This window comes from Theobroma cacao, chromosome 1 (assembly GCF_000208745.1).
Source record: "Theobroma cacao cultivar B97-61/B2 chromosome 1, Criollo_cocoa_genome_V2, whole genome shotgun sequence".
In the NCBI taxonomy this organism is placed as follows: domain Eukaryota; kingdom Viridiplantae; phylum Streptophyta; class Magnoliopsida; order Malvales; family Malvaceae; genus Theobroma; species Theobroma cacao.
In genome coordinates this window covers 36,762,967-36,774,584 of record NC_030850.1, presented here as the reverse complement: position 1 = coordinate 36,774,584, position 11,618 = coordinate 36,762,967, and the positions used below count along the sequence as shown (strand labels likewise).

The 11,618-nt window shown below is 30.7% G+C and overlaps 2 protein-coding genes across 2 annotated transcripts; both read right to left on the bottom strand.

Moving 5' to 3' along the window:
- LOC108662279 lies at positions 838–4,011 on the bottom strand. Its single transcript, XM_018121689.1, has 3 exons — positions 3,888–4,011; positions 3,575–3,638; positions 838–1,093 (listed from the first exon to the last, which is right to left on the bottom strand). Exons 1-3 carry the CDS (start codon positions 3,983–3,985, stop codon positions 854–856), a joined length of 402 nt encoding a protein of 133 aa, XP_017977178.1. The 5' UTR covers positions 3,986–4,011; the 3' UTR covers positions 838–853.
- Positions 3,719–10,936, bottom strand: LOC18614577 (putative disease resistance RPP13-like protein 1). The gene is made up of 4 exons (XM_018118609.1): positions 10,791–10,936; positions 10,628–10,708; positions 4,619–8,720; positions 3,719–4,189 (listed from the first exon to the last, which is right to left on the bottom strand). Exons 1-3 carry the CDS (start codon positions 10,934–10,936, stop codon positions 4,667–4,669), a joined length of 4,281 nt encoding a protein of 1,426 aa, XP_017974098.1. The 3' UTR covers positions 3,719–4,189; positions 4,619–4,666.

Below are 11,618 nucleotides of genomic sequence, written 5' to 3'. Positions count from 1 at the left end.
TATATAGGAATATAATAAAATAATTATTATGTGAGAATCGAATGAGGTGAAAATTGAATAGAATAGCTATTACTTAATTTGATACGATGAATAAAATAGAACAAGAACAATTATTATGACTTATTACAGTATTTAGTTGGTAACAATAACTTTAAAATAAGAAATGAATAGAAAATAAAAAGATAAAAATATCTTTTATTATTTATATAATTATTTATTTAGATTAGATTTTTTAAATATTGATAATTTATAATCTAATTAAAATATTAATAATTAATCATTTAAATATTAATATTTTAGTATAATTTAATTATTAATAGTTTAAATATTAATATTTTATTTATAATTTAATATTATTATGATTAAAATATTATTAATCCCAAATTTAAAATATTAATTTTTATAATATATAATTAAAAAACTAAATTTTTTATTATAATAATATTTATTTTTTAAAACAACAAAAATACTCTTCACATAATTTAGTAAAATTTATACCAAAAGACAAATAAAGGCGACCGGGCTACCTTTTCAATCAATCTCCAATTGCTATAAGCAATTTTTTTTTAATTATTTAATTTTTATTTTTATTAAAATTTTAAAAATTTAAAACTTAATAATTTATTATTAAAATATTAGTATAATTTTTATTTTTTCTTTATTTGCATTTTTTATTTTTTATTTATACTCATTAAAATTTTAATATATTAATAATTTAATAAATAAAACATTAAAATATTAAAATATTAATATTTTAATCATATTAATATTAATAATGTTTAAATTGTATATAAAATATTAATATTTTATAATTTATAAATAATTTTTTCTTTTTTATTTTATTTTTTTCCTTTTACCTTTCTTCTTCTCCATGGGCCGACAATCGAAAATGTGACCGATGTAATGAAACGTCGATCTGGCGCATCATATGGCCATATCCAGCCATTAAGGTGCTAGATCGGAGTTTCCCGCAATTGGATCTGGCTGTGGAGTGCCAGATCCGATCGTGGGGATTTAGTCGAGAAGCACTAAATCGACGTTGTCCGATCATATTCGGTAGTGGAACCGTCATCGTCGTCACCATAGTCCGTCGCTGCCATCATCCTCCGATGATGAGTGCAAATTAGAAAGAGAATGAAAGAGGCAAGAACGTGAAAGAGAGAGAAAGAAGAAGGGAAAATGACAAAAAATGAAATATTTATATGTCTAGGGTTATAATATTTCTAAGTTATAATGGGTATTTTAGTCTTATCAGATTTTAAAGTTATTCTCCTAATCATGGAATAGCAAATACCATGAGGAGCTTGGGTTTAGTTAAGCCTAAGTTTTACCCCATGTTAAGGAATAGTTAATAGTAAATAATAACTATTCCTTATGGCATTGCTTACCAAACGGGGGTAAAGAAAAAACATGAGAATAGACAAGGAATAGCTTAGCTATTCCCTGTACCAAACATGCGGTAAGAATTTGTATGTTGAAACCAAATGCTATATTTTAGAAACAAATATATAAACATCTATACATGTACTTTATTCGAACCTGAAACGAGTATGAAAACTTAATATTCATATTTATCTCAAATCTAAATATAAAATATTTATATTCTAAATAATCGGATTCAATATCATAAAATACCTACTTAAAAGATATCCATTACCATTCTTCAGTCAAGTCTACAAAGTTGTCACACTCTTTAAGGCACATCATCATCTTATATTGATTTTTTTTTTCTTTTTCCTTTTTATCTCGTGAATCTTGGTAACTGCTAAAATGTTGTTGAACAAGGTTCGGAATTAAATGAAATACTGACCTGTTGTATATTACCGGTATACTTATAGTACGAAAAGTTCGAGTACAGGTTGTGATAGGATAAGTTTACGAAATTTGAATACAATGAAGTACAATCGGATATAAGCTCCGATGATTTAGACTTGAACTGCAAGTAAGGTGTCACATCTCGAAATTGAGACATGACACGATCATATTATCTCGAGACTAAGTCTCAAAGTAATATGAAACCTTGCTATATTTTATAATTCTAGAAGTCCTCAAATGAAATCATACTAACAATATTTCATACTTACATTCTCGTCTACGTAATTATTATAGTCCCAATAAAATCTCCAACACAATAAATTAAACAATTAAAACTTAAATATCGATTATACATAATAAGAGTTTCAATAAATTAACAATATCTTAACATTAAGGTAGACTTCCCAAATTGTTTTCTTAGCTTTCGTAACTCTAAAGCTCTCAATCTCTAGTCATTTGCAAAACTATAAGTGAAAGAATGAAACCCCACTAAATCAAGCATCGTTTCTATATATCATATAGTTCATTCAAAAACAAATTATATTAAAAATGAGAGATTTCATAAGTTCATAAATCATTAATCATTAAATATCATTCTTAAAATATTTTTCAATCTTTGAAACTCATAAAATTTCATCATCTTAGCTACAATCACTATTATATCCAGTGACAAAAGCCGTATCGACTGATCATTCTCATAATCGTTATTAACTATCATATCCCATTAGCAAGTGCACGTACTAACTATCATATCCCATTAGTAGGACCATAGAACTAGGTTTAATGTTGATTATCCCACTTCCCAAAGATTATTTCTTAGCTCTTAAAACATTCTTTAAAAATGATCAAAGATTTCATTTTGTTTATAAATTGACATTCGCCATAAAAATCAACCGAAACATTCACAAAATAATGTTCGTCATATGTATAACTCAAATCATTTGTAAATCCATTTTCTATCACATGATAAAACCAAATCATTCATAAATCATTGTTTATCGTATTATTAAACTCAAAACAAAAAATAATCATATGCTTGACCCTATTTTCATATACTGAAAATAATGAAATAAAACATTTGGTTCTTTTAAGAAATATTCATATACGATAGTTTCGAAACAAATAAAGTGTGTGAAGATATACTAACTTCTTTTTGTCCTAACAAATGCGCTTCCTCCTAAATTAATCAAAAACCTAATAACAATCATTTAAACATATTAGAAATAATCTAATACTATAAAATCCATTTATCACCTGAAACTAAACAAAATAACCCAAACTCTGCAAAATTAGAAATTTGAATAGCTTGCACATCATTCACTAAAATGCTCATATCTTAAGCTATGAAACTCGAAATCGAGATTTGTTTAATGCATTGGAAACTGGACTTAATAAGCTTTCTATCCATATAAATCGCAACACTTAGTTCACCGTAGGAAAACTGCAAAAAATTTTCAAAATTGCCCCTGATGTTACTGCTAAGCAGTTTGCACTGTCTTTACAAAAACAAATCATATCTTTAAATAGGAAATTCAAAATCCACTTCCTTTTAGTTCATTAGAAAATAGACTCATGTAACTTTCCAACCATCTATAACTAAACTGTTGAAACTCCATAAATCATTTCATAATCAAGCTCAAAGTGACAGGACAGTATATGATACTTGATTCTATAGTTAGATTTTTCTTTTCAATTTCAATCCAAATTCTTCAAAATCAATCAAACATTTTTCTTCGATCTAAAAAAGAGTTTTACTCACCTCATAATGATGAATCCAGCAATGATCTTTAATTTTTATTCTCCAAACTTGCTGTTGAAATCCCCTGATCATACCACAAAAAAGAGATTATTGTGAAATTCAATTTAATGCATTTATTTTCTCAACCAAATGAAAAAGGGCTGCTAAACTTAAATGACCAATTTATATTAACCCTAATTTATATTCTAATAAATCCTAGCATAAGAATATGGTTTGAGCTCAATTATTTTTAAGTAACTTGAAAGACCTATTTGTCACATTTTGATACAATGTTGATACATTAGTCCAAATGTCATTTGGGCCGAGTTATTACATAAGGTTGTTTAATCTTCTCAAGTTTTGACTATCTGAATCTGTCAAATGCTTCCCTCTCGGATTGTGGTTGATAATTTGAATTGGTTGAGATATCATTGGCAGTGGCAGCTTTAAGTCTTTTCTGTCTGAACTTCATGTATGTCTGAATGTGTTGGATCAGCACTGATGCTATTAGAGGTTGAGGCAAAAAATGCTTGGTGTTGGTGACCTGTGCAATTGAGATACACTGGGAGAAGACTCTTCTGATCTTTTTAAGTATAGCAGTCGCCATTTCTTTGGCAAGGACCTAAGATGAACAACCTGCAACGTATAATCAAGATAGAAATCATGCTTTCAACTGTCAACAAAGGGAAGCAGTCCTAAATATTGCTCATTTGAAGGTAAACTGATCAAGTGACTGACATAACAAACAAGTTAGGTGCAGGAACATGCAAGGCAAAATCTAGAATAGTAGGGAGGTGGTTTAATAAATACTAGCATTGTCTTATTAGTTTAAAGTATGGACCTAAAATATAACTACTGTTTGAATCTTCCCATGAATAGCTTTATCAAAATCTTTGTTTCTCCCTCTAAAGAGCAATAAGGTTATAGGTGGCTGCAACAATACTTAAGGAATTGGTGGTGTAATTTCTTTCTAAATTTTCTTTCACCCAAATTGTGAGGCAACATATCCATAATATTTCGTGCCAAGTTGAAGGCCATAAGATTCTGCAACACAAAAGGAGTTACCTGCTTAGTGTTAGTGTCCAATGAAAACTTTAATCTGCCGAAGTTTGTTCAGTGGATTTCAACATAATCTATCTTCACGCAAGGAATGTGAGAAACGATTGGCCAACATACACCTCTCTCTTTGAAATAGTGCTTTTCTAGAAGGGGACAATTTCTGATGTCAAGTACCCCGAGCATAACAGGCAGGCCATCTTTTGGCAAAGATTGAAGCTGAGGGCAATCCCAAACATCCAGTGCTTCAAGAGAAGTGAGATCTTGGAGCCTCTTAGATAGAAATTTCAGATGTTCCAGATGATGGATTCGTAGGTGGACAAGAGTCAAAGGAAGTGTAGAATCTTCTGGAAAAGATGTCACGTTTAAATTACAATCACCAACATTTAAGTCTTTAAGAGATGTAAGTTTGTACAGGCCCCACTTTGGAAAGGACAATGTGATTTTTCTGCAATTCCTGATAGTAAGTGACAGCAGGTTTGGTGGAAAACCACCATCTGGAAAGGATGTTAGGCTTGGACAACCAAATACTGTCAGATACTGGAGAGATGTGAGGTTATGTAAATTGTTGGGTAGGGACTGGAGTTTCTCACAATTGTATATATAAAACCTTCTAAAATTAGGAATAGGCAAGCCACTTTCTGGAAAACACACTAAAGAAGGGCATCCAATTACATGCAACCCAGTGAGATATTCGAACCAGTACCGGCATTCAGGGAAGGCTTGTAGATTGCAGTTTCCGATAACAATGAACTCAAGTAAACTGTTTTTCTGTAGCAATCTCTCTGAAAGCGACTCCAACTCCATGCAATCCCAAATCTCAAGTTTCTTAAGGGCACCTGATAACTCACCTTCTGGAAAAGATCTGAGAGATGGACATTCAACAATCTCCAAGCATTCAAGATTACCTTTATGGATGCTGCTGTTACCATCATGCATCAGCCCCTTGGGTACGGACCCCAGATTTGTACATCCACATATAGCAAGGCTTTTAATTTTAGAAGGCAAACCAGTATTTGGAAAAGACAACAATTTTGGGCACCACTTGATTTTCAAATCTTTTAATGATCTGAGCCTATGTAGGTCATTTGGCAGCTTCTCCAGGTTAACACAATCGTCTATCTCCATATATTCTAAGTTGCACGGCAGCTCCTGCTCTCCATCTGTCAACTGTACCAGCTGAGGACAGCTCACAATTACTAAACGCTTCAAACAAGAAAGTTTTTCTAAATTGACCCCCTTTTGCCACAAAGATACAAGTTCAACACAGTCTTCAATTTCAAGAATTTCAAGCAATACCAAGCAGTTGATGAAATTTTTGTGCAAACAAGAAAGATTTGAAATTCTCTCAATCTTCAAGGTAGTGAGGGAGGTAAGGTCAACAACTCTTGTCAGAAACAAATAATCACATTGCTCTAAATGCAATTCACGAAGAGATGGGAGGCTTACAAGTGAACCTTCAAGCCGTGGACATTCAAAAATATGGAGCTTTACAAGCGATGTAAGATGGCTGGGTATATCTCTGACCAACCTGGGACATTTCCAGACCCTGAGCTCATGGAGACAAGGGAACTCTCCTTTTGCTACTTCAAACAGTGTAGGTAAAGACCATTCCTCCCACTCCAACATATTCCCAAACCTTAGAATCTTTAAGGATGGGAAAAGCTTATCAGAAAAAGAATTAGCCCTTAAAAATTCAGGACCTACACGCTTCACTCCACTCATGCCCTCTATGTGCAATTCCTTTAGAAAGGGTAAGCTCCCAAGTGAAGGCAATGAACTGATATTTTGACAATCACAGAGACTCAGGTAGACCATGTTATCAAATGAGGGGTCTCCTATCCAAGATGGGAATTCTGCCCCACTATAACATGAAATTTTGAGGTTTTTCAAATTTCGATGGGGTTCTAGCATCTCAAGAACACTCATTTGATCTTCTCTAATACTTGAATCATTAGAATTATTGCTCCACTTCAGAACTAACTCATCAAGGCCATGCTTCTCCTTTAAATTGGCAAGTCCTGCATCTTGAATATCTGTCACATTTTGCAACTCAAAGATAAAAAGCAGCCCTTGAAGTTTGGACAAGCTTCCGAGCTCTCCTATCCTAGGTCCATTGCCTTTCCCCACGATAAATTTTGGCAATTTCTTGAGATTGACCAAATTACCAATTTTCAAAGGCATAGCCTTCAAATCATCTGTATCAACAATATCAAGATAAAGAAGGTTAACCAGATTCTCTATTCCACGAGGCAATTCAATAAGTTTTTTACATCCACTCAAGTTTAATGTTTGTAAATTGTAGAGTGCACTTACTGAATGAGGTAAGCATTTAATTTTCGTGTGCGACAAATTAAGATACCGTAAGTGTTTCAAATAGCCAATAGAATCTGGTAGCTCACTTATGCAGTAACCACTCAAAGTTAGTACTCTTAAGCGTTTAAGGTTTGGCAGCAACTCCTGTAAAACCGTAGTACTTAAGTAGCTATCTGCACCCAAATCTGACATTGAGAGAGGTAATGCTAGGAAAGTTCGTAAGCGTCTCATTGTATAGAATAAGTCAAATCTTTTACGGACATCATACTTATGACGAATGTAGGAAGAGTGGCGAACTCTTTCAAAAAATTTATGCTGCCCAACCTCCATCTTGTCCTCCAAATGGATGCAAACTTCAGCCGCAACAGATTGAGCCAAATCATTAATGAGATCATGCATCACATAAAATGACTCATCACTACTTGATTGTTGAAAAAATGACCTTGATAATAAATCCCGAAAATACTCAGCACCTAAATCTTCAATTTGCTTCATTCCTTTGGTTTGACTGATAAAACCTTCTCCAATCCATAACTGGACTAACTCATCCTTGTCAAATTCATAGTCCTTGGGAAATATTGCACAAAAGGCAAAACATTCCTTCAAATGGGACGGGAGATGTTGGTAGCTCAACCAAAGGGCCGGAAGAATGTCAATCTTCTCTTCAGGTAAATCCCACAGCTTGCTATTCAATATACTTTCCCATTCATGATAATCTGCTTTTCTGCGCAATAAACCTCCCAGAGTTTTTGCAGCCAATGGCAAGCCCTTACACCTTTTCACTATTTCCTCGCCAACTACTTTCAGATTTGGATGATCATCAAAGTTTGTTCTACCCAAAGCATGTTGTGTGAGCAAAGACAAACAACTAGCAAATGACATTTCATTCAAATGGTAAGCAGGAACGGTTCCCACCATTGAAGCAACAGTTTGACTACGGGTCGTAACAATGACTTTACTCCCGGTATAACCTCCTTGGAAAGGACTGAACAGGATCATCAAGTCCTCATACTTCTCATTCCAAATATCATCTAGAACTATCAAGAATCTCTTCCGCTTCAACAATTGGCTTAATTTCACTTGCAGCAAATTCAAATCATTCAAATCGCAAAACTCAAAACTCACCGATTGTAAGATAGTTTTTGTCACCCTAACAACATCAAATTCCTCAGAAACAGAAACCCAAGCTTTCAAATCAAAGAAGCCCTCAACAGACACATCGTTATAAACGAGCTGAGCAAGTGTTGTCTTTCCTATCCCTCCCATTCCAACTATAGAAATCACACCAACCCCTGACTCTTCATTCTTCAGCAACAGTTCAAGAATTGTATTTTTATCCTTTTCCCTGCCAAAAACAGAAGATTCATTAACCAAACTAGTACTTGGCAATCTTCTCACCACTCTATCACTTGTAGACCCCCCAGCCCCTCTTTCCCTCAATTCAAGGCACTCTTTCTGATCAATGATTTCTTGAAATCTTGCAGTTATCTCCTTGATCTTGGACCCCATTTTCACATCAAATTTAACAGCGGATGGACTAAATTTAGTATTAAGGGAGTAAACAAGTTTGCGTACCATGCTGGGATTTGGACTGGCAGCATTCAATTTTTTTGTCAAAGCTTCGGTAGCAAACTCGTCGAGCAAATCATCCACATCGTAAGCCAAGTCTCGAAGCTCAGCTAGCCAGAGTTTAACCGACCGATCCCGATATTGCTTTTGTTCTGCATCTTCCAGCACCGCCTTGATGTTCAGCAGGACTTTCTCCCACTTTTTGAGGTGCTTATGCACCTTCTCTCTGCGTGCAAAGTTGAGCAGATCAGAGGAGGCTAACCGGTCAAATAAAACATCAAGAAGAGCAGATAGGAAGACCTCACAAACACCAGCCATCCAGTATCGTCCTAATTGAAACAATTGAATTGGAGAAAGTCAGTCTGTGCTTCTTCCTCTTTTGTGTGTTTTTTGCATTTTTCTTTCTGAGAAATTCCTTGGATATAGAACAGGGAAGTTTATGGAACATTCCGGATTCTCTCTCTAAGTTTTATTTGCATTAATTATTATCATTAGAGTAGGTGCACACCGACTATGTTAGTGGATGGAAAGAGAACAATAATAATAATATTTTAAATTATATATTTTTATATTTTTATTATACTTAATTAAATTTTTTTAATACCTTCAATTTAGTTAATGTTCTTTTATTTTATCTATTTTAACATCTCATTTCATAATAAAATTACAACAAATATTATCTTTAATTGATGACTATGACTTCTTGTGCACATGAAACTCGACATAATTCTTGACTAGACATAATAAATATTGTTTGAGATGATGTACATATTTCACATATCAATCTTTATCATGTTTAATCTGTCATATTAGATTTTACGTATTCAAAGTAATAATCTATAATCTATAATTATATATTAAAGGTAGAGGTTAACAAGTGTTTTCCTAATTATTCTACATGCGGAGTATTTCTTTTTTTATCCTCAAAAATAATGTCGGTTGCATTTGTATTATGAAATCAGAATCTAATTATGTAAAATAAAAAAATAAAAACTTGATTGGATTCAAATGAAAGAAAAAAAAACATAATATTTAAAAAAAAATTTAAATTATTTAAAAAATTTTAAATAAATCTTTAATACTTTATTATGCTCAATCAAATTTTTATATTTTTATTTTAAGTCAAATAAACTCTTACAAGTAATGATTTACTTAATCAAAATATCATTTATAATTTTATGTTGCGTGGTATGTTAACATATTTTAATTGATAATGATGTGATATACTAACATATCATAATTAATTATGACATAATATTCTAATTTAACATAATAATATAATTATGTGATATTTTTTTCTTTTTTTACAGTAAATGTTATATCAATGTAATATAAATATAAAATAACAAATGATATTTTAATTAATAGTAATTAATCAATCATTAACATTTGTTTGATTCAAAATTAAAATATAAAGATTTGATTGAATTTAATAAAAGAATAAGAACTTATTTGATTTTTTAAAAATAATTTATGAGCTTTTTGAGCATTATGCCAAGAAAAACAAAGACTTAAGTGAGTAGGATAAAAACATAAGAGTTTAATTACAAAAAACATATAATTGAGAATTATTTTTGTTACTTTAACTTTTTTTAATATTTATATAAAAATTAAGATATAAATATTTATAATTTAATATTTGATCTTATGATATATTTTTATTTTTAAATAACTCTATCATTTTGTCAATTGAGTTGATATCGCTTAATTCATCAAACACAAAAAATTACAAAGTTTCTTACAAACACAAAAAATTTATCAATTTCTTATATCTTTTTATTCTTTTAAGCAAAGAGGAGATAAATGAGATATGAATAATCAACCAAGCAACCAAAACAGCTAAATTAATTCAGATTGGAATTATTTTTAAAAGGTATGTTTTATAAATACCAATTAATAATAATTAAAATATTATTTTTTAAAAATATATATTTAATTTATTACCCCTCCCCCAATTATAAATAAAAAAAAATAACATCAACAGAAGCCCATCTCTCCGGGGTTTGCTTCGATAAGCAGCCCCTACCAACAAAACCATGGGTTTTAGCAAAAAAATTAAAACAAAAATAAAAAGCTAAGGTAAATTAGTACTATAAAGTCATGTAATTAAGATAAAATTAAGATGTTTTGTACCTTGGAGAATATCGTAATTTGGAGATAATGCCGTAATGATTAATCGCAGCATCAATTGATTTGTGACGGCAATCGAGATCACTGCAACGATTAATTACGGTAAGACAATAAATTCAAATTAAAATTATATTAAAAAGAAATGTGGGTTTTTGCGATTTAATACCTGAAAAATGCAAGAAAAATTATCGATCCTTGAAATGACTTGCCAGTAGAAGACCAGATCTGCGGCTCGAGGGGCTTAGGGTTTTGGATAAGAGATTGAATAAATACCCTTATAAAAAGAATAAAATAAACTCGATAAATACACATCACATAAGATAAAATAGTAGTAATCTTGAAACCGAAATATTTGACTTTATTATAAATGTACGTCGTATACGGTTTTTTTGAAAAAATATTTTATTAATTTGTAATTACGTAATTAATTTTGATACTTCCGTCTTAGAAGTATGTAAAAGGGTTTCAGTAAAAAAAATTACAAACTAACCTATGATAAATATTTATTAACCTACTATATATTATAATTGGATACATCATTGAGTTTATAAAGATATGGTGTATTCATTTAATAGTTATATATATTGATTAAGTTTTTTTATATAAAGTTTACGGGGGTAATTTTTTAATTTTGTTTACAGAATTTTAATACGGTTTAGTGTATGAAATCTTTTTTTAAAAATTATTTCGTAATTTATTTTTTTAAAATTTTTATGAAAATTAATATGAAATCTTTTATTTTGATATATTTTATAGTAAAAGTGTGAATTTTTTTAATAAAGGTGATAAATGTTTTTAATGTAAAAATATAAAAAGTCATTAAAATAAATGTATAAAATATAAAAAATAAAAAGTATTACATAGACATAATATTTAAAATAGTTCTTAAATTATTTTAAAAATTAAAATAAATTTTTATATTTTATTTCAAATCAAATAAAATTTTTTTATTAATAATTGATTTAGTCAAAATGTTAATATTAAAATATTTATA

Bases quoted from the DNA above. Each gene is read 5' to 3' on its own strand.
- LOC108662279 (XM_018121689.1), bottom strand. From the start codon at position 3,985: ATGATATCTCAACCAATTCAAATTATCAACCACAATCCGAGAGGGAAG. The intron at 3,639-3,887 runs GTAATAACTCGG...TGGTATGATCAG, and splicing joins AGAAGATTAAACAACCTTAT to GGGATTTCAACAGCAAGTTT. The intron at 1,094-3,574 runs GTGAGTAAAACT...GGATGATGGCAG, and splicing joins GCTGGATTCATCATTATGAG to CGACGGACTATGGTGACGAC.
- LOC18614577 (XM_018118609.1), bottom strand. From the start codon at position 10,936: ATGTGTATTTATCGAGTTTATTTTATTCTTTTTATAAGGGTATTTATT. The intron at 10,709-10,790 runs GTATTAAATCGC...TAATCGTTGCAG, and splicing joins ATTTTTCTTGCATTTTTCAG to TGATCTCGATTGCCGTCACA. The intron at 8,721-10,627 runs GTACAAAACATC...CTTTGCACGCAG, and splicing joins AAATTACGATATTCTCCAAG to AGAGAAGGTGCATAAGCACC.